The sequence below is a fragment of the Apium graveolens genome, chromosome 7 (genome assembly GCF_009905375.1).
Source record: "Apium graveolens cultivar Ventura chromosome 7, ASM990537v1, whole genome shotgun sequence".
Lineage (NCBI taxonomy): Eukaryota > Viridiplantae > Streptophyta > Magnoliopsida > Apiales > Apiaceae > Apium > Apium graveolens.
This window is the reverse complement of record NC_133653.1, coordinates 190,075,656-190,099,619: the sequence shown is the minus strand read 5'-3', so window position 1 is coordinate 190,099,619 and position 23,964 is coordinate 190,075,656. Positions and strand designations below refer to the sequence as shown.

The 23,964-nt window shown below is 36.2% G+C and overlaps 1 protein-coding gene and 1 non-coding gene across 2 annotated transcripts; both read right to left on the bottom strand.

The window, feature by feature from the left end:
• Window positions 1-1,669: 1,669 nt before the first annotated feature.
• LOC141675641 (small nucleolar RNA R71) lies at window positions 1,670-1,776 on the bottom strand. Its single transcript, XR_012556284.1, has one exon. It is a non-coding gene; the product is annotated as a small nucleolar RNA R71 (small nucleolar RNA).
• Window positions 1,777-22,278: 20,502 nt separating this feature from the next.
• Window positions 22,279-23,651, bottom strand: LOC141671374 (dormancy-associated protein 1-like). The gene is made up of 3 exons (XM_074477594.1): window positions 23,420-23,651; window positions 23,079-23,310; window positions 22,279-22,664 (listed from the first exon to the last, which is right to left on the bottom strand). Exons 1-3 carry the CDS (start codon window positions 23,649-23,651, stop codon window positions 22,625-22,627), a joined length of 504 nt encoding a protein of 167 aa, XP_074333695.1. The 3' UTR covers window positions 22,279-22,624.
• Window positions 23,652-23,964: the final 313 nt, after the last annotated feature.

The window sequence follows — 23,964 nt, the reverse complement described above, 5'->3', positions numbered from 1 at the left end:
CTGCTATATAAACATAACTTAAGGTCGTTTTTCATAACAAGACGTACCAGAGCTTAAGGAGAAGGCGTAAGAAGACCGTAGAGCACAATTCAACCAAGGCGAAGAGTATCTAATTTATTCTTGTGACTCTTTGTTTTAAGTTGTAACTTTGGATGCTAGTTTTCTTTCTTGTAAACCTACACTCTTGTTTCATACTTGGTTTATTATTTATTCAGTATAAAGACTATGTTTGTTATACCATTCTTTAATCGGAACCCACATTGATGATGAGTCTGATTATGGGCTAATCATTATCGTGGGGTTCTAACGGATTTATTTATGGATTTCTTTAGTTAATTCGTTTCGATACCTTAGTGTGTGGTGATTGTATGATAGCTTAGTATTGGTTGTGCTTATTCGTCTTATGAGCGTCGTGAACTTATAAGATAGCGTGCTAATATTTAATGAAATGAAAGTGAATTTAAGGTTTTAGAACTTGCCATGCTAGTATAGGTTCATGTATTTGTTATGCATGATTCGTAGGTAATTTTAACCATCTTACTTGCCCTATGTAATCACAATAGATAACTTATGCATTAAACCATTATGTTGTCAAATTCTATAGACATATATGGTCTCAATATAATTGGTGTCTATTCAGCTTCTATTTGTGGATGTCTGGTAGTATGATATTCGTACAACGAAAGTTGGCGTTTATCAGTTTCGTGTTATCTGATTAGTGTCATCACCATTACATGCTAAGGTTTAGAATGAAAAGACTATTGAATGAAGTATTTAATGAAGTTAGAATCCCATGTTTGTGTCATATAGTATTCAACTCTCTTTACTCTCTTAGTTAATGTTCTTTAGTATAATCTCTTAGTAAATCTTAGTTATAAACAACCACAAATTGTTATTCGTCTTAGAATTGGATAATAGCCATACCATTGTTGCGTAAATACATTGATTGAAATTAACCTAAACTAGTCCCTGTGGGAACGAACTAGAATTAATTCTATATTACTTTCGATCGCATATACTTGCGTGAATTTTAGCGCATGTTCTAACCCTAACTAGTTTTTGGCGCCGCTGCCAGGGACTTCGATGTTAATTTTTAGTTTATGTGTTTATCATCATTGGTCGTGAAAGTCCATTGACTCGGACATTGTTACTTACTTATTTCCTTGTCATGTTTCAGGTAATCTAGTGAGCGTGTATGCATACACATTCTCGGTCTCGTAAGAGAACAATGGATCAAGATGAGGAAGAAGTTGTAGTAGAGGAGAAAGTTGAAGAAGGGATCTTAGTTGAGAAGAAAGAAGAAGAACTTATTGTAATGGGAGAACCAGAAGCGAATCCGAAGGCTTTGATGGATTAGTCTCAACCGAAGATAAATGATATGCAGTCTAGTATTGTTCGACAGCCATTTCAGATGATACATAACTCAGTTCAGTTTGGGGGTTCTCCGACTGAAGACCCCAACATGCACATCAGAGATTTCATCGAGATTTGCGACACTTTCAAATTCAATGGAGTTTCTGAAGATGCTATTAAGTTGAGGCTTTTCCCATTCTCTCTGCGGGATAAAGCGAAGTGCTGGTTATATTCTATGCCACCAGGGTCTATCACCAAATGGGAGGATCTTGCTCAAAAAATCTTAACTAAATTCTTTCCTATTGCGAAGACTGCTGTAATCAAAAACACACTTACTCAATTTGCTCAGCAATCTGGAGAATCTTTATGTGAGGCTTGGGATCGTTATAAGCAGATGTTTAGAAAGTAACCTCACCATGGGATGCCTGACTAGATGATCAATAACTGTTTCTATAATGGTTTGGGTGCTACTTCTAGAATCATGCTAGATGCAGCATTAGGAGGAGCCTTGTGGGCTAAAAGCTATGATGAAGCTTATAAATTGATTGAACTGATGGATGTAAATGAATACCAGAATCCTACTCAGAGACTATCTCAAGGCAAGGTAGCAAGAATTCTGGAGTTAGATACAGCTATTGCTATAGCTGCGCAGCTTAATACTTTGACGATGAAGGTGGATTCTTTGGCTAATTATGGGGTTAATCAGATCACTAGTGTCTGTGAGTTTTGTTCCGGTGCCCATGAGACAGAGTAGTGTACTATTTCTAGTGAATCAGCTTAGTTCGTGAGTAACTTTTAGAGGTCACATCAACTTGTGCCAGCCACCTATCATCCCAATAACCGCAATCATCCTAACTTTAGCTGGAACAACACTCAGAAATCGGTTCAGCATCCTTATCAGCAGTATCCAGCAAAGTAGTACAACCCCCCTGGTTTTCAGCAACCGCAATATGCACCAAGGCAGCAACTCCAGTTGCAACAGTTTAATGAAAAATCTGAATTGGAGGAGTTGAGGCTCATGTGCAAGAGCCAAGCGGTTTCTATCAAGACCTTGGAAAATCAAACTGGGAAGATTGACAATGCCTTGCTAAATCGTCAACCTGGTCCACTCCCTAATGACACTGAAGTAGTAGGAAAGAGGGAAGCTAAGGAGCAGGTAAAGGCAATTACATTGACATCTGGGAAGGGTGCGAATCCCGAACACTCTCAAGTTTCGGATGAAGAAGTTGTAGCAGAATAAGAAGTACAGAAGGAAGCAGAAGTGGAACCAAGAAAGACTACTGTTGAACACACTCCTCCTGAGGGTAATACAGGGGGGAACAGATCTATCCTCCACCTCCCTTTCCTAAGAGGCTGCAAAAGAAAAAGCTGGATAAGCAGTTTGAGAAGTTTCTGGAGGTGTTCAAGAAACTTCACATCAATATACCTTTCGCTGAAGCTCTTGAATAGATGCCTAGTTATGCAAAGTTTATGAAATGTATACTTTCTCGGAAAGTGAAGCTTGATGACTTAGAGACCGTTGCTCTCACGGAGGAATGCAGTGTTGTGCTGTAACAAAAGTTGCCTCTGAAGCTTAAGGATCCTGAAGCTTCACTATTCCTTGCACCATTGGAAAAGTGTTATTTGACAAATGCTTATGTGACTTGGGAGCTAGCATCAATCTGATGCCTTTGTCAATCTTTAAGAAGTTGGACTTACCTGGTCCAAAGCCTACTTATATGACCTTGCAGTTGGCCGATCGTTCTATTACATATCCACGAGGCATTATTGAGGATGTCTTGGTCAATGTGGATAAACTCATCTTTCATGTTGATTTTGTAATTCTTGATTTCGAGGAGGATAAGAAGATTCCCATAATTTTGGGAAGGCCTTTCTTGGCTACTGGCCGAACCTTAATAGATGTACAGAAGAGTGAGCTCACCATGCGAGTGCTGGATTAGGATGTAACTTTTAATGTGTTCAATGCCATGTAATTCCCTACGGAAAATGAGGAGTGCTTAAAGGTGGAGTTGGTCGATTCGGTGGTTACTACAGAACTTGATCAATTGTTAAGGTCTGATGCCTTAGAAAAAGCCTTGTTGGGGAATTTGGATAGTGAAGATGATGAAGGTGATAAGCACTTGCAATATCTGAATGCTTCTCCTTGGAAGCGGAAGATGGATATGCCTTTTGAATCTCTTGGAATAAAGGAGCTGAATAAATCTCCAAAGCACCTCAAGCCATCTATTGAGGAAGCTCCTACAATTGAGCTTAAACCATTGCCTGAACACTTAAGGTATGTTTTTTAGGTGATGCATCTACTTTGCCTATGATTATTGCATCTGACCTTTCAGGTAGTGACGAGGAAAAACTCTTAAGAATTCTGAGAGAGTTCAAGTCGGCAATTGGATGGACTATAGCAGATATTAAGGGAATCAACCTTTTTTATTGCATGCATAAAATTCTGCTAGAGGAAGGTAGCAAACCTACTATTGAGCAATAGAGACGACTTAATCCAATCATGAAGGAAGTGGTGAAGAAAGAAATTCTCAAGTGGCTGGATGCAGGGATCATTTATCCCATATCTGACAGTTCTTGGGTGGGTCCAGTTTAATATGTGCCGAAGAAAGGAGGTATCACGGTTGTAGCTAATGAGAAGAATGAGCTCATTCCTACTCGAACAGTCACATGGTGGAGAGTTTGCATGGATTATAGGAAGCTGAACAAAGCCACAAGAAAAGATCACTTCCCTCTACCTTTTATTGATCAGATGCTTGACAGGTTGGCTGGGCACGAGTATTACTTTATGGTGCGACAGGGGATTATTCTTGGTCACAAGGTCTCTAATAAGGGTCTTGAGGTGGACAAATCCAAGGCGGGGGTCATTGAAAATCTTCCTCCACTAATTTCTGTTAAGGGAGTTCGCAGCTTTCTTGGTCATGCGGGTTTCTATAGGCGGTTCATCAAGGACTTTTCAAAAATCTCTAAACCTTTGTGCAATCTTCTGGAGAAGGATGTCCCGTTCAAGTTTAATGACGAGTGCCTAGCTGCTTTTGAGTTCTTGAAGAAGAGTTTGATCACGACACCTGTCATAACTGCACCTGATTGGAATGAACCTTTTGAGATGATGTGCGATGCAAGTGACTATACAGTTGGAGCAGTTCTTGGGCAGAGAAAGAACAACATATTTCATGTGGTATACTATGCTAGTAAGACCCTCAATGGTGCTCAACTGAATTATACTACTACGGAGAAAGAACTTTTGGCCATTGTCTACGGTTTTGAGAAGTTTCGATCTTATTTGCTTGGGACGAAGGTGATAGTTTTCACTGATCACGCTGCAATTCGATATCTCGTATCGAAGAAGGACTCGACGCCTAAATTGATTAGATGGGTTCTTTTACTTCAGGAATTTCAGTTAGAGATCAAGGACAGAAAAGGTACTGAGAATCAAGTCACTGATCATCTCTCTCGTTTGGAAGATCCAAGTGCAACTTCATAAGATAATACATTGATAAATGAGTCCTTTCCCGATGAGCAGCTTTTTAGAGTGCAAGAGGAAGAACCGTGGTTTGCAAACATTGGGAACTACCTTGTGAGTAATATCATGCCTCTAGACTTGTCGTACGCTCAAATGAAGAAGTTTCTTCATGAGGTGAACTGGTACATGTGGGATGAGCCACATTTGCTTATGCAAGGAGCTGACCAAATCATCAGGAGATATATTCCGTACAGCGAAACGGGGGGATCTTGCGAGACTGTCATTCGACTGTTTATGGAGGCCACTATGGTGGAGAGAAGACAACATCTCGTGTCCTTCAAGCGGGATTATTCTAGCCTACATTGTTTAAGGATGCACATCACTTTATTTTAAAGTGTGATCGATGCCAGCGTGTGGGTAATATGTCCAAGAGGGTTGCGATGCCTCTTAATGTGCTTCTCGAGGTTGAGGTTTTCGATGTTTGGGGAATCGACTTCATGGGGCCATTTTTCTCATCATGATAATCAGTATATCTTGTTGGCGGTCGATTATGTGTCAAAATGGGTTGAAGTCAAGGCTTTCCTGATAAATTATGTGAAGGTAGTGCCTAATTTTCTTCATAAGCAAATATTCACACGATTTGGGACTCCAAGAGTCATAATCAGTGACGAGGGATTGCATTTCTGTAATCTCAAGTTCACTGCCATGATACAAAGGTATAATGTGAATCATCGCATTGCTACAGCCTACCAACCTCAGACTAATGGGCAAGCTGAGGTGTCTAATAGAGAGATCAAGCTTATTCTAGAAAAAGTGGTGTGTCCATCAAGGAAGGATTGGTCTTTGAAGCTTGATGAAGCTGTTTAGGCATATAGAACAGCATAAAAGACCCCGTTAGAAATGTCGCCATTTCAGTTGGTTTATGGTAAGGGGTATCATTTGCCTATGGGGCTCGAGCATAAAGCATATTGGGCTTTGAAGAAGTTGAACCTTGATTTGGATGCAGCTGTTAAGAAAAGGATGCTTCAATTGAATGAACTCGACGAATTTCGGCTTCAAGCGTATGAAAACAACAAAATGTACAAGGATAAAGTCAAGAGGTGGCACTATAGGGGTCTAGTGCTCAAATTATTTGAGTCGGGGCAACAAGTTTTGTTATTTAACTCTCGTCTCCGTCTTTTTCCTGGAAAATTGAAGTCGAGATGGTCCGGGCCTTTCATAATCAAAATTGTGTTTCCACATGGAGCTGTGGAGATTTTTAAGGATGATCCAGGATAAGCGTTCAAAGTAAATGGTCAGAGATTGAAGCACTACTATGGGGATACGGAAAACCGTGAGGTGGTTAGTGTCGTTCTATTACCTACTTGATCTCGAGATTCTACGTCAAGCTAACTACATAAACCAAGCGCTTCTTGGGAGGCAACCCAAGTTTGATGTACATTAGTAGATAGAGGAAGAAGAAAGAAAGGAGAAAAATACAAAAAAATCAGAAAAATTCAGTGCCAACTACAGTAGCACGGCGCGCCCGCGCTGAGACGCGGGGCGGCCGCGCTGGGTCACTATTTTCGAAAAAAAATATAAGTCAGAATAAAGAGAAATTCGGGGATTTTAATACAAAATCAATTCCCACCCGAATTTTACTCACCCATATCCTAAATTTCCCTCTCCAAATCAAACCCATTATTCCCATAATCAATTCCCACTCCTTTTCCATAACTAATTCTCTCCCAATTTCCTATATATACATACACTTATACACAAACTTCTCCATCACTTCTCAAACTCTCAAACACACAAATATCTCTTACAAACTTCTATTCTTTCAAACTTATTCAATCTCAATGGCACCAAAAAGATAGCGAACCCAAGTAAGCAGCAGCACCACTGATTCTTTGAGTGCAGGTGGTGTGAGGCCTAGATTTTCAACACCCGAGGCTGAGGTAGAGTCTACGGGGCTGCTTTCGAAGCCTATAGCCAAGGAGCGTGATTTTCCTGCCATCATGGAAAGATGGTAAGTTGTTGGAGATGATCTTGGAGATGGGCTGGGTTGCTTTTTGTGAGACACCCGCTTCTATGCCCATGAGTGTGGTGTGTGAGTTCTATGCCAATGCTAATGCGGGAGAATGGTTTCACGATGATTAGGGGGATGACAGTGGAGTACAGTGCTGAGGCTATTCGTAGGGCGATTGAACATCCCGAGAGGAGGCCAGATCAGGAGAACTGGAACGAGAAGACTCCAGAGGAGTTTAACTTGGATTTGATTTTTGCTACCATGTGTGTGCCTGAGACTCATTGGAAGTTCAAGAAGGGCACGAACGAGTATGCCACTATCCCTGCGTCATGCTTGAACATGTTTGCACATGCATGGAATTCTTTTATTTGTGCTAACATCATTCCATCTTCTCACGTGCATGATGTTACTGTGGAACGTGCACGTTTGTTGTGGGGTATTCTGCAGGAAGACTATATGGATCTTGGGATGGTGATTCATCAGGGTATTCTGCGGTTCTTGCGAGGGAGTACTACGAGTTCGATACCCTATGCGTCCATTGTGATGAATTTGTGTGTGGCGGTTGGCGTTCATTGGCCCGCACATGAGCAGCTGCAGGTCCCTAGTGCTCTGATTGATAGTTCGACGTTGTTGAATATGACGGAGTGGTATGGTGGGAAGCCCGATCTTAAAGGGATTGGATATTCTTATGACCATCTATCAGGTGGAAGGCCAGCGGATCAGACTTATGCTGATGGGACTTTTGCAGGCCTGTCGAGCAGCTTGGAGAGCTCAGTTGGGAGAGGGGGCTGGTCCTTCGGGATCGCAGTAGCAGCAACAGCAGCAGGAAGCACATGGCATTGCGGGTTTGAGTACGACGCAGTATAGGCATTTAGCTAGGAGGATGGATACGATGCATGACATCCATAGCATATTTGCACATGACCTCACCCAGGCGTTGGGGACTGCATTCAGAGCCACAGGAGTTGACATCCAGTGGCTAGTATTCGGTGAGGATTCTGTGTATCCACTTCTAGACACTCCTGACACTCCACCCCTTGAGGGTGATGATCCTGATTCCAATTAGGTATGCCTGATTCCCTGCTATTACCTTCACTGAGGATAGTGAATATTTTAAGTTTGGGGGTAGTAGTTAAGGATTATGTGTTTTGTGTGATTCGCATATAGTTTGCATATTCATGCTAGTTTAGTTCATATAATTGCATATTTGCCATGTAGTAATTTTTTTTTTATTTTTGTAGTTTTTTTTTATTTTGGTATAATAGTTTGTTGTATATAGTTTCATGCATTTGCATAATAACATGATCCCTTAGATAATTTTACCGATTGATTTGTGATATTTATGCTAGTATAGTGATGACATGCTTAGTAATATTAAGTCTTATTGAGTTGATTTGCATGCTAGAGACAGTTGTAATTCACCAGGTCTTATAGTTTGCTTGAGGGCTAGATCATGGTTATGGTTTATTTGTTTGTCAAAGTTTAATCGTTTGTTTATATTTAGAATTTAGGATATTCTCTTAATGATAAAATAGCATGGAAATTTAAAAAATTGGAGAAAACTAGATTTCATTGCTAGTTGTTGTGGCTAGGTGTTAAATGGCTAATAGCCGGCTCATTTTATATGAGTAGTCTAGGGTTGAACGAGATGGAGCGAAACACACTCGTTCAGAAATTATGAAAAAAAAGAAAAAGAAAAAAAACAAGAAAAAAAAGAAAGAATAAAATATATGTGTTTATGCATAATTGATCACGAGTGAGCTCTTTAATACTTGAGTTATTAAGTTCTTAGGGGACTTTGTGCCTAGTGACCTAAGGCTTTTTATAGTCTGGGATCCATTAACCTAACGCTCGCTACATGGGTATTATTGTATACGTCTTTTGTGGACCTCACTCATTGCATGGTCAAATAAGCATATTTGTGTTGTTTATGTGTTGTGAATAAAAGCATAAATTCATGTAAAACTCCGATATAGGATTGAAGTGTTATAAGTTATTTTAAGTTTAGCTTTTAGTCTATTTATAACCTTGTGATTACTTTGAGGAGTAGTGAGTCATGATTACTGATCTAGTTGCGATAGTATATCTGTAAGCATTTCCACCCACGCACGTTTCTGGATTGTAAGTTGATTTGTGGGGCTTGATTGATCTTTGTGCGAATAACTGCATGTGTTGAGATGCTGCCTGTTGATTGGTTTCGTTATTCTATGGGGATCGTTGCATTCATATAGCTTGCATTCATGCATTTTTATTTCTTGTTCTTTGAGTATATTTATGCTTGAGGACAATCATCAATTCAACTTTTGGGGGTATGTTGAATGACATTTATGTCACTCTATTACACTCCATAAAGCTTTGAATTGGTGTTTAATACTCAAGTTGTTGGTGTTTTTAACGTGTTTTGTAGTGTTTTTGCATTTCAGGCTTATAACAGGAATACAGGTGAAATGATATTGTTTTGATGCTAATATGGTGTTAGGATGATGTTTAGAATAAAAGCTCGTGAAAAGACAAGCTCAAATTAGCAAGAAAAGAAGAATTCATGAAATTTTCCACAGAGTCAACGCGCCCGCGCTGTAGAAGCGTGTGGCCGCGCCAGGATGGCAGAAGTACAGCACGCCTGCGCTGGTCAAGCGCGCAGCCGCGCCGGGTCAGGAGTTCAGAATCCTGATTCTCCTATGATTTTGATCCAGAAGACTTTTACTCTGCATGGGCTGCTATATAAACATAACTTAAGGTCGTTTTTCATAACAAGACGTACCAGAGCTTAAGGAGAAGGCATAAGAAGACCGTATAGCACAATTTAACCAAGGCGAAGATGATCTAGTTTATTCTTATGATTCTTTGTTTTAAGTTGTAACTTTGGATGCTAGTTTTCTTGCTTGTGAACCTATACACATATTTCATACTTGGTTTATTATTTATTCAGTATAAAGACTACGTTTGTTATACCATGCTTTCATCGTAACCCATATTGATGATGAGTCTGATTATGGGCTAATCGTTATCATGGGGTTACAACGGATTTATTTATGGATTTCTTTAGTTAATTGGTTTCGATACCTTAGTGTGTGGTGATTGTATGATAGCTTAGTATTGGTTGTGCTTATTCATCTTATGAGCATCGCGAATTTATAAGATAGCGATTGTTAATTTTTAAGGAAGCGGAAGTGAATTTAAGGGTTTAAAACTTGCCATGCTAGCATAGGTTCATGTATTTGTTATGCATGATTCGTAGGTAATTTTAACCATCTTACTTGTCCTATATAATCATGATAGATAACTTGTGCATTAAACCGTTATTTTGTCAAATTCTATAGACTTATAGGGTCTCAATATAATTGGTGTATATTCAGCTTCTATCTATTTTGTGGATGTCTGATAGTCTAGTATTCGTACAACCAAAGTTGGCATTTATCAATTTCGTGTTATCTGATTAGTGTCATCACCATTACATGTTAAGGTTAAGAATGAAAAGGTTATTGAATGAAGTATTTAATGAATTTAGAATCCCATGTTTGTGTCATATAGTATTCAACTCTTTTTACTCTCTTAGTTAATGTTCTTTAGTATAATCTCTTAGTTAATCTTAGTTATAAACAACCACAAATTGTTATTCGTTTTAGCATTGGATAATAGCCATATCATTGTTGCATAAATACATTCATTAAAATTAACCTAAACCAGTCTCTGTGGGAACGAACTAGAATTAATTCTATATTACTTGCGATCGCGTATACTTACGTAAATTTTAGCGCATGTTCTAGCCCTAACACCTGTATTATTTGTGAAAAAGAAGGATGGTTCTTTAAGATTATGCATCGATTATAGGGAACTAAATAAGTTGACAGTGAAGAATAAATATCCACTACCATGGATAGACGATCTTTTTGATCAATTACAAGGAGTTACCTACTTTTCGAAGATCGATTTGCGCTCTGGATATCATCAGTTAAAGGTAAATAAAGAGAGCATTCCATTGACGGCATTTAGGACGCTATATGGTCATTATGAGTTTGTAGTAATGCCGTTTGGAGTGATAAATACACCGGCAGTGTTTATGGATTTAATGAATCGAGTGTTTAGGAATTATTTGGATAAGTTTGTAATTGTTTTATTGATGATATTTTTATATACTCGAAAAGCGAGAAGGAACATGAGGAACATTTAAGGATAGTCCTACAAACTTTGAAGAAAGAAAAGTTATATGCCAAAATTTGAAAATGTGAATTTTGGTTGAGGAGAGTAAGTTTTCTTGGACACCTGTAGTTTCGTAGGAGGGAATTTCAGTTGATCCTGCAAAAATTGAGGTAATAATGAATTGGGAAAGACCAAGGAATGTGACAGAAATTTGAAGTTTCCTAGGTTTGGCCGGATATTATAGAAAGTTTGTCCAAGATTTCTCGAAGATAGCGGGACCGTTAACAAATCTTACAAGGAAAGACATTAAGTTTGTCTGGTCAGAAGATTGTGAGCGAAGTTTAATTGAGTTAAAGAAAAGACTAACGTTCACTCCGGTACTTGGGTTACCAGAGGGGACTGCAGATTTTGTGATCTATAGTGATGCATCAAAAAAAGGGTTTGGGGTGTGTACTAATGCAACATGTAAAGGTAATTGCTTATGCATCTCGACAATTAAGAAATTATGAGAAGAACTACCCCACACATGATTTGGAACTGGCTGCAATAGTTTTTACTCTTAAGACGTGGAGACATTACTTGTATGGAGAAAAGTACAAAATATTTACCGACCATCAAAGTTCAAAATATATCTTTTCACAAAAGGATTTAAATACGAGACAAATAAGATGGTTGGAGCTCTTGAAGGATTATGATTTTGAAATTCTATACCACCCTAGAAAAGCAAACGCAGTGGTTGATGCGTTAAGTAAGAAGCAAGTTAAGAATTGTACAAGTATTGAAGTAGAATCAGCCAATCTTAAAGATTTGGAAAGACTTGAAATTGAATTCGTTAAACAAGGAGGGAATGAAAGTTTATTGTATCAAATCGAGGTTCGACCCCTCTTCTTAGAAAAGATAAAGGAAAGTCATAGACAAGATGAACGCTTAAAGGAGATTTGGAATAATTTAAATTCAGAATTAGGAAAGAAATATTTCAAAAAAGGAAATGACGATGTCATAAGGTTTCGAGATCGAATATGTGTACCTTCTAATGAAGAAATTAGGAAAGAAATTTTATCTAACGCTCATTCATCATCTTTTTCGATACACCTTAGATCTACGAAGATGTACAAAGAATTTTGACAGCTCGAAGTAGACAGAAGAGTTACGCAGACAAGGATTATCGAGAAGTGATATTTAGGGAAGGGGATTTTTGTAAAATTTCTCCCTGGAAGGGCGTTATGAGATTCGGGAAGGAGGGAAAGTTAAGTCCATATTATATTGGACCATTTGAGATTCTTAGACGAGTTGGAGAAGTGGCATACGAGTTAGCACTACCTCCTAGTCAAGGTCATATTCATAACATTTTTCACATGTCATGTCTAAGAAAGTATGTTTCGGACACATCGCATATAATAGATTATGAACCAATAAAAATTCAGGAAAATATGCATTATGAAGAACTACCTGTTGAAATAGTCGATCGTCGTGAAAAAAAATTGAGAAATAAGGTTATATCTCTCGTGAAGGTGATTTGGCGAAATCATGAGATAGAGGAAGCAAGTTAGGAACCCGAAGAAATGATGAGGGCAAAGTATCCCCATTTATTTGATAAGACATGTACGGATTAACTTTTGAATTTTGAGGGCGAAATTATTTTAAGGGGGAAGAATGTAACACCCCCGACTTAAAAATAAATATTAGATGGAATGAATGAAATAAATATTCTAATTATATGTTACTTGACATCTGTGTTCGATGTTTACATGTGATAAAATTTATGAATTTTAATTTTTATATATCTAAAAAAAGTATAAATAGTTTTTATATTTTTCTAGTAATTTATCTGTCAATATACGGTCCTATAGATTTAATTACTTATTTTTCAAATTAGATATTAATTATTTTGCTGTGAATCGTCCAACTTTAACGGTTTTTACGATTTCACCACCCAAAAGTTTTGGGAAAACTCATTTATATCTTAATTTGATTAGTTCGAGTATTTTCCGTGTTTTGACTTTTTCAATCCGGAGTACGGTTTTACCCATATGGTTCCCGGTAAAAATTTTACGATATAATTTTTATTTTCGGTAAACCAATAAATCAGATATTTTTGATAAGCGAGATATTTTGATTAAAATCCTATCTTATCTTTTCGCAATATGTGCAATCCTATCTTATCTTTTCGCTGTACGTGCAATCATATCTTATCTTTTCGCAGTACGTGCAACCCTATCTTATCTTTTTGCAGTACGTGCAACCCTATCTTATCTTTTCGCAGTACGTGCAATCCTATATTATCTTTTCGCAGTACGTGCAATCCTATCTTATCTTTTCGTAGTACGTGCAATCCTATCTTATCTTTTCGTAGTACGTGCAATCCTATCTTATCTTTTCGTAGTACGTGCAATCCTAACTTATCTTTCTGTAACTATAAATAGCCCTTACAGTACCTTGTTCAAAAAAAGAAAACCAAACAGAAAAATCTTGTAATTACCCAGAGAAAATACGTATATTCATAGTATTCTTCATAATCAAACGAGGATTTGAAGGCGTTATCCAACTCTGATTTTAGCACGCAAGTAGTCGAATCTCGTAACAAGTAAAATCAAGTTTTAGCAACCATATCACTATAGATTCATGTGGATGAAAGATCGATAGTAAAATTAATTCAAAGTTCGGGATTCATAGAGAATAAATTAAGCGGTCCACGGTAAGTGTATACTGTACTATTTCACTGTTGATGTTTTGATCTTTAAATGATGATTGAATTGATTTGACTGATGATTCACTGATGAAAAATGAGTATTATGGCACTGATACTTGATGAACTGATGATGACTCTTCCTTTTTTTGGAAGTAAGCTAAACCAATTGTTTAGCTGGCCGGGATCCCAACTTGATGAATTGATGAATTGATGAACCTATCGTGCTTGAATACCCTATTTTAATCTTGTGAGAACTATTTTGATGAACTCTTGATGATTGTGATAAGCTTTTGATGATTCTCTTGTTTAAAGTTGTTTTATTTTAGTTGATGATTTGAAACTCTAGTTTCTAGATAAACCTCAGTTGAAATGTACGATGTATGCTTATTGAGCTTTAAGAGCTCCCTCTTTTATGTCACTAACTCTCACAGGAAAGGGTTTCAGAGAAGGATGTTCGGGAAAGGATAAAAAATTTGATGAATTAAGTTTTTAGTGGATGGCGTGAAGCATATAGTATTATAATGAATAAAGTTGGTGTAATAGACTTATTTTTGTACCCGGTTAGGGTCTTTTCATGTATCGTAAACTTTTGTTATAGACTGAAGATGTTGTACGAATTTTATATTATTAATTAATTTTATAGTTCTGTAAGCATATATAAAATTTATATTTAATTTGGAATTCCCGGGTCGGGTTTCTGAGGTCATCCCAGGATCGGGGCGTCACAACTTTGATATAGTACTTTAATATGGTCTGCAACTACCAAAACCTGGGAGCTATATTATTTTGAGCAAAACAGACACAAGATCAGAGTATTTAAATGTATCGGTTAGCCACATTGTATTGGTTGATTTTAAAGTCCTGCAACCCCTGAAGTTTTGATGGACAGTTCTAAGCTACACATTTTAAGCTTTGATGCATTGATCTCTCCAAAATAAATTGAAATGAATATTCTTACAACTTGGTGACAATTGGTATTCGCATAGGTAAATGGATTGATTAGATCAAAATACATTAGTGCATGACACAGAACAGAATTTTTTGTAGTAAAATATATTGTATTCTTTTTATAATTAAGTTTCATGTGATTTATTATTTAAGAGGGACACATATAAAATTGAAACATGAACTATAATTGTACTAGCAGTAGTAATTTTTAAAGAAATATAATATGTTCTCTACATTTAGGTGTTAGAGATCTTCTTAATCTCCGAATCTTACGATTTATATACTTTTATTCATCAATGATTTTATTGTTAAATTTAGAATAAAATTTGTGGTTATTGGTTTCTACAAATTTACACATGTAAGGTTATTTAATTGTTGTCTGCATTACCTATTGCAATGTTTTAACACAGCAAGTACACAGGGGTCACCCTATTAGCCATAGTTTATATATAGACAATGGTCCTTGTTATGTAAGAGTTATTAAATGAACATCATCCATTTGAGGACTAGCCAGGTTAGCATGCGAAAGGAGTGTAAAATATTCTGGATTCATCAACATTGGTTAGCCACAATATTTCGCATATACGCAATTTTTTCTTAGCAAATCTAGTTAACATTTTTCAAGCTTAAATCACTATTGAAGGTAGCTTTGAAAGTTACAATCAATTGATGTCTCTTGAATTATTTACTTAGCTATGTTTATTGCTGCTATTATTATTAATTTATTATTATAGCATTATTATTAGTTAAGGCTAGATGTTTATATATTGTCGTTGCACCTGTATATTTGAGGAAACAAAGAAAAGTTAATATTCCAGCATTTCTAGACTTTAGAGGTAGACTTTAACATAGTGGAAAATAATATTTTGCAGCTCACATGTCTCTTTGTTGGTTCCCATAGCAAAGTTTCAGTACCTTAAGTCCTGTCATTTTAATCATGTTGTTTACAGGCAACAAAGCTGTTGTTTAAGGAGACACGAAATACCGCCATAATCAAATGTTCTTATTAAGGAATTATTTTTATTTCTATTTCTAGTATTAGCTAATGTTTATGTCGATCTTTCAGGCTAACTTTGGAAGAAAATGGAATGGATATTCAAGGTTTCAAGCTAATGTTTGCGAAAAAGTCTACCAGATCCTGCTACTTTTTCATATATTTTTTAATTGTAATGATGTTTTATTGAGTTAAACTGTCATTTGTATTTTATTCAAGAATGTGTCCCGACTTTGTTTAAATTTCAGAAGACCAATTAAATTTAAATTTTTCCATCTATTTTAATTTTCTGCTTTAATTCAGATTTGAATTTATGCAAATTTAATTAGTCATTATATCGAAATTGTAAACCACGGTGAACCCACCACACCGCACAATATTTTCGTGGTGTGGTTTATGCGGTTTTAGAATTCCGTGGTGCGGTTGCGGTTTGAGAATTTAAGCAAACCGTATACGCGATTTGATTGGTGATTTCGGTAAAAAAACCGCATCGCCCGCACCGCGATCACCTGTTAGATATATTTGTGATGTCATGTCTATTATGTTGTGTTTAATTTCAGAACTTAATACCAGGACTTATCAGGACTTACTGGAAATCAGAACTTACTAAAGTCAGAACTTATATCAGAACTTAAGGCCGTCAGGATTTATATCAGAACTTAAGTGCGGGTACTTCAGATAAGGAATGAGGATCTGGACTAAAATACTGGAAGATATGCTTTAGGAGTTGGACAACTATAGGACTACAGAAGATAATATCTGAATGATATATTTTAGGAGATAAAATTATATTCCATATCAATTAGAAAATATCTTGTAACTATGTACTATATAAACACAGCTTAGGGTTTACACTATAAGTGTTATCATTCACGTGAAAGATTATTCATTGTAACCCTAGTAACTCTTAGTGATATTGTTCATCACTGAGAGAGTAGTTTAACCTACTTTATAACAGAGCTTATTATATTGAATAAACTTGATTATCGTTACATACTTGTGTTCTAAATCGATTTGATTGTATAAACACTATATTCAACTCATTTCTATAGTATTGTGTGACCTAACAAGTGGTATCAGAGCCTCCCTGTTGATATACAAACAGTGAGATCCAGTTTACAATCATGCCTGATGAAACACAAACTCCACCTAAGCCCACCAAAACTCAAGATACTAAAAACAATCAAACATACAGTCGATATGAGAGTATTAGGGTTCCCATACTGAGAGCATCTGAGTATCCTATATGGAAGGTAAAGATGGCTATATTTCTGGAAGCCACAGATCCAGAATACCTTGATAGAGTTAATGATGGACCATATAAGCCTACCAAGCTCTCTATTACAGTTGTTGATCAACCAGCAAAGATGATACCAAAGGAGAAAGGTGATTACACACCTGAAGACATCTCATTTATTGCCAAGAATGCAAGGGTAAGGCATCTGCTTCATAGTGCAATTGACAATGTCATGTCAAACAGGGTAATTGGATGCAAGACTGCAAAGGAAATATGGGATGTTTTGGAGATAAGATGCCAGGGAACTGAAGCCATCAAAAAGAACAGGAAGACAATACTCACACAGGAGTATGAGCACTTTGACTCAAAATCTGATGAGTCACTAACTGATTTATATGACAGATTTGCCAAACTCTTGAATGATCTGTCACTGGTGGACAAGGAATATGATCTTGAAGATTCAAATCTAAAATTCCTTTTAGCTCTTCCTGAAAATTGGGATTTGAAGTCTACTACCATAAGAGATAACTATAACCTTGCTGAAACTACTATTGATGAAATTTATGGTATGCTCAAGACTCATGAACTTGAGATGGATCAAAGGAGCAAAAGGCATGGAAGAAAGTCAAAGACAGTTGCTCTTAAAGCTGAGGAGGAATCTCCTAAAGTGGTTGTCTCAAAGAGGGGCAAAGGAAAGGCTCTCATCATATAGTCTGATTTAGAGTTATCATATTCTGATGATGATGATTCATAATCTGAAAATTTATCTGAAGTGAATATTGATGCAGAGATGATGCAATTGTATGCTCTTACGGTGAAGGGTATCACAAAGATAGCCTACAAGAAATTCAGAAAGGGCAAGAAGTTTTCTAGGAAAGGTGGAAGTTCTGAAAAGAAAGGGTTCAAAAAGTCTGAAGGCAAAGGAGGAAAGTCTGACAGAGGAGACAACTCAAATGTCAAATACTACAATTGTGGTGAAAGAGGGCACATCTCTCCTGACTATAAGAAAGGAAAAAGTGACAAAGGCCAGGCACTTATCACAAAGAAGAAAAATTGGCCAGACACTTCAGATTCTGAAGAAGAGGTGAACTATGCCTTGATGGCAAATGCTGATAGCAGTTCTGGAACTGCTGAATTGAAGGTACCTCATTCAACTCTTGCTTTTCATACTGATAATATTTCCGAGCTTAGATTATATCTTAAAACCATGTTCATTAGTTTTAGAGATCAGACTTTAGAAAATGAAGATTAAAATCTGAAAGTCTTGCTCTTAGAAACAGAAATGACTACTTAGAAAAAGAGTTAGTTATATTCCATCAAACTTAGAAAGAAAGAGATGAGGCTTTGTATGTTAGAGATGAACTTCTAAAATTGAATAAATCTCTTAAATATGAACTGGAAAAGGAAAAAGGAGATAATCAAAACTTGGACTAACTCTGGAAGAACAACTCAGAAAATCTTAGAAAATGAAATTTGGAAAGAAGGACTAGGTTATCTAGATAATAAAGAATAAAAGGAAACTGTGTCATCTAAACCAAACTTTACCAAGAAAGCTGAAAAGCCTAAAGTTAATCCTGTCAAGTTTGTGTCAAATTCTGACAAATCAAAATCTGAAAAGGAAGTTAAGGACAAATTAACATCTGACAAACTAAGACAAGATAAACCAACTGTGGTAAATGTTGGCTTAATGACAAAGAAGCAACTTAAGTATAAGCTGAAAGAGATTAAAATTGTGAACAAGGTCAAGGAAGCTAGGAAAAATAGGAATGAAAAGGAAGGTGTGAATAAAAGCAATAATTATATGTCTGTTCCTAATGCTCCTAGAAAGAAATGCTATAATTATGGAAACTCTAACCATCTTGTTTCTTTTTGCAGGAAAAATAAAGATATAAACTATTTACCTCCTAGATCAGGAGTTAAGAGTCAGTCTGTTAGGTTTAAACCACAAAATCCTTGTTTTCATTGTGATAGTTTATGGCATTCTATTTATACTTGTAAGGAATATCATAGTTTGTACTATGATTATTATCAAATAAAACCTTCTTTGAAGAAAGTTAGTGTAATTCCTTCTAGTATAAATTCTGATGCAAAGTCTGATAAAAAGTATGTTAGCATAAACTCTGAAACTAAATCCGCTGCAAATGCTAACAAACTTAAAAAGGCCAAAGGATCCAAGCAAATCTGGGTCCTTAAAACTAACCAATAGTGGTCTTTGTGATTGCAGGACAACAGGAAAAACATCATGGTTCTGAACAGTGGAGGTTCAGGACATATGACTGGAAATAAAGCCCTGCTATCAGAATTTGTGGAGAAAGTTGGCCCATGAGTTTCTTATGGAGATGGCAACATGGGAAAGACTCTGGGATATGAAAATATCAATATTGGGAATGTCATAATTGAATCATTAGCTCTTATCTCAGGACTTAAACACAATCTGCTAAGTGTGAGCCAAATCTGTGACAGAGGTTATCACGTGGATTTCTTTGAAGAACACTGTGAAGTTGTAAGTAATTCTACAGGAAAAGTGGTTCTGAAAGGTTACATACATGGTAACATATATTCCAATTTTTATTATCATAGGTAACCCGCAGCCGCGACCCTTCGGGTGCGCACTGGGTAAACCCTACGGGCTCACGCAATAGCCTGCAAACCACGTGAACCAAGGTAAACCGCATTTAAGCTACAGGCTCTGACTCAGGAGGCATAATCATAATCATATATTCCAATTGTTATTCACATATGTTGATATATTCTGGTGATTAGAATATGTCAAAGCATACCGATTGTTCCGGTTGCTATTTCATGGACTGGATAGTGATACTTTTGGGGATTAAGTTTACTTAATCCTAAGGACCGGGACATAAACGGATCCTTGAGATGGGCCGTAGTGCATGGGTGCCCGACTGTATCTATATAGTGGGATATAGATCTGCACTGTATCCTGGCTGATCAGCAGGGTATAGATGCGAATTTGTGTCCAGTTACTCACCAGCAATGGCCTTCTTTCTATTCTCGCGGGGTTATATCTTTGCAGATATACCCAGTTTATCGATTCAATTAAACTGCTTAAACACTGTTTATATTTTGTGGACTTGTTGAGTAATTTTTGGCTCACTCTTTTTGTTGTTATTCACCTTATTGTTTCAGTTAAGAAGGAATATGAAACCCATCAGGACTCGAGTGGTAAAGAAGCGGGTCAAGCCTCGGGATCCTCTCATACCCAAGGTATTGATCATAATCCAGGAAGAAAGGTTTGAGTTGCCCGAACAGGTGGAGTGTAGATAGTTAGTGTGTGTGTGTGTTTGAATAAAAGATGAAATTAGTTTAAAACTGGTTAGACAACTGTTTGTAATAAAGAGAGTTTGTAATATTTTGAATTTGGTTTGTAATAAGGTAGTTAGTGGTTCTTGTTTTCATACTTCAACCTAAAAAGATCCTGATTAGTGTTAAAGGGGTTTAGATTCATTTCTTTATTATTTGTTAATCAGATTGTATAAGTTTGGTGATTAGCTAGTAACCCCCAGACTTATACCCCGGGTCTGGAGGGCGTTACACGATCCCTCTCCTTGAGAGCCTCCCCACTCTCATCCCGTTTTATCTCGCCTAAAACATGGTTGGATAGTAAGGTAATTACAGTTTTGTACGTTAATAAAAAATACAAAAGTGAAAGAAACTCAATAAAACTTCATTGTGATGTGAAGAGTTCATATAAACGGTACAGTGAAGAGACAGAGAACGAGCGTTTATAACTCTAAGAATAAGGGGACAATATTAATTTTACACGAAATAAAATGTTTTCCCAAAATTGTTTATTGCAGTAGTATGAAGATAACTAGCATAATAACCCGTGCAAGACATGGGCCATTTTCTATATATTTTTTTATACCATACAATTATATTAGTAAAATTCTTGATCGTTTATTTATTGATAAATATTGTATAACGTCTAAAGTATATCAAATACAAGTTGAATGTTTATCGATGTGTATAATTTTCATGTAAGACATTAACAACGTACACAATATTTCTAATATAACTCATTAATCAAATTTTATATTTTCTTGTTTTTATCGTCAAATTATATAGCTGTGGAATGGGGACCAAATCCCATATCCAAGTCGAGTTTCTCCTGCAGGCGACCAAATGGGTGAAGAACCGGGTGCATGGCATCCCAGTTATTGAGACCAACAACAGCAAGGTAGTGGGCTGATCGGTTTGCTGATTCAGCCAAAAAGGGGAAGGTTGTTTACCCATTCAGGGTTGAACCCTAAAAGTTGCTTGATTTGTTCTACGGTCTATAAGCAGGCCCTGTCCCCTCTGTCATCTTTGCGCTTAATCTCGAAATATGGATTATAGTCAGATAATTGTTAGTGTCATAATTCATCATTTAAAATTGACATAATTCACCTAGTTTTTAACACATTGAAAACAAACTTAGATTTAAGTGATCATTCTCATTTTCACAACATAAAAGATTTGTGTTATTCTCTTATAGTGTATCAATAAATCCGAATGCAACATTAGCATTGAATCTTTTGAAATTAGTAAATATAAAGTCATAGGCGTGGGGTGTATGTATGTAAATTATTGTTTGTTATATTTTTGAGTAAATTATGTTGGTTTCGTTTATTTATATGTTAGATAGCTTAGTTATATATATGTCTAATCGTTATCCAGTTAATTTCTCAAATAACATGCATTTATAATTATTCAAAAATTATATTTATCTAAAATATAAATTACGATTATTCATATATTGTAGTCGTAGTAGCAAGGACAATCAACCAATATCTATTTTTGCTTAACAGAGCATCAGTCCTATATACGACATAAAATAATTCATAAATCGTAAAAACTAACTACTGATATTCACAACTTTTTTTAAGAATTCGAAAATAAATTTGTATTAATATCGTCGTTCAAATCATTTTAAAAATTCGTTTATGATTCTAATATTTTGTTTTATAATAACTTGATAACATTGTATATTATTTTTCATAAAATTAAATATTTTTCAATTCGATAAATCATTTAAATATTAGTTGAACTTGTTAATTTTTTCAATTTATCGATTAATATTAATTTTTTTCTTTAAATAGCATAACATGGATTAAATCAAATGGTAAAATATATTATGGTTTTAACATTGTTTCAAATAATTCAAAACAGCTATACGATGTTCTCCAATATTAATATTCTTTTCGTAAAATTATGACACCGACCTTTCTAAAAATATAGTACACATATACATTGTTTATATAAATATATCTATTTCAATATTTTTTTATTCACTCCTTGTTGTGAGCAAGGATAGATTGTATGAGAATAAAATGGAGGAAAAAGAAACATACATAGATCGCGGAAAACGAGGAAAAGGAAAAAGAAAGAAAAGATGGTATGCAATAATTGTAGGAGAGTAAAACGACATTTACCTAACAGCCTTGAATAAAATAAACACACACTTGCGTTTTACCATAATATTACTCCATCATAATTCATAACCAAACCATCTGTCTAGATACCCACACACTCACACATTACATTCCTTTTTATAACAAACTATGCCACATATAGAACTATGGCAGTAGTAGAGTAGCAGTGGTTTTACAGGGACACCATTACAAGCTAATAGTAAGTCTCAAAAACTAGTTTATTGCTAGTACTCTTACATGTTGAAGCAAATATATACAAAAAGATGATTATTGAAAGACACCATTTACATTGATTAAGCTTAAGTAACAAAAAACACCAAAGTAGCCGCAGTGTGTGCTCTGTGCTCTCTTCAACTCTCTTTAGTGATGATTCTTGCTCTTAGTCTCCCCACTGTAGAGCCTGCAGTTTCAGAATTATTATTACCTCAGAAAAATCACTCGAAAATAATGATATAAAGGAGATTAATATATAAACTGCTTAATTACAAAGAAATAAACATCTACAATCAATTATTATTGACTTTTATACGAAGATCTATACATTAAATCATTAAGTAGAGCACCATAGGTAGCAGATCTGTCACATTAGGAACAATTTCTAGGTAATAATCAGTTGTAAAATTTACACAAAACATTCCTATACTTTGGATCTCAAGCTACTAAAGTAGGATTGTTTTGTTATCGTGTGTCTGCACCGACACTCGAACCTCGGATCTCAAAGAAAGTTACTAAAGTAAGACTGATTATGCTAATTCATCAGTAGACTCCAAGGCTATATTTTTTAATGCTTTGATGAATATGGATACGTACGTACCAGTCATAAACAGTAGGAGTGTTGGGGTTAGGCTTGTCAAAGACTTGAGATCCCATGCTCCTGCTAGCCAAATTACTCCCCGGGTTAAACACACTCCTCCACACGTTGTCCTTGCGCGGTGCCGATGGCGACGGAGTTGTTGGTGTAGTTGGAGTTGCCGGTGCCTCTGGTGTCGACGGCATAGACAACGACCTCACATATTTGCCACTCTCCTCCCCACTCCCTGCCGTATCTATCAAGTAACCAAACCATGTACACATGTTAGTACAAAACATATATAAAATCACGTAAGTTCTAAGTCGAAAAAAAAAATACATACACTAATGTTGCAGCATACTTACCGGGAGTAGTGACATATAGCTTCCTGAACTTGCCGAGGCCTCGTTGAGGCTGAGGCCCTGCCATAACATCGTCCCATATTTTATCCAACATCTTCTCTCGATCTCTCTCGATATATATATATCTGCGTAAGTAGTGTTGCTGCTGGTGGTTCTTCTTTCGAGCTACCACATGGCTGCTATATATAGAACAAGATGTGTGATGAAAAACGAAACCCATTAACGAACAGTTCATTAGATATTTTTCAATTTCCATTTTGGCACTGTAGATTGACCAATACACATTTCATTTTGGTTTGAACATGTAACACAATTATTGTTGTCACTGTGACCGGGGCACCATAGAAATGTACCCATTTGGTGTCACACAACATTTCTCTGTGTGTTTTTTTACGTGCAGCAGTTTTAAATAATAACACAATATTGTCATAAGTAAGAAAGTGTATACTTTTAGTATGGATTATAATTTATAGGTATTTTTGTCATTTGAAGTTTGAACACAAGTTTGTAAATGATTCTAATTTTTAAAATAATTTTTTTACTGATGT

What these genes read in the sequence shown, in the direction of transcription:
- LOC141671374 (XM_074477594.1), bottom strand. Translation starts at nt 23,651, where the DNA reads ATGAACTGTTCGTTAATGGGTTTCGTTTTTCATCACACATCTTGTTCT. An exon ending in GCTATATGTCACTACTCCCG is followed by an intron (nt 23,311 to 23,419) that starts GTAAGTATGCTG and finishes GTTACTTGATAG; the next exon opens with ATACGGCAGGGAGTGGGGAG. An exon ending in ACTCCTACTGTTTATGACTG is followed by an intron (nt 22,665 to 23,078) that starts GTACGTACGTAT and finishes CTGAAACTGCAG; the next exon opens with GCTCTACAGTGGGGAGACTA.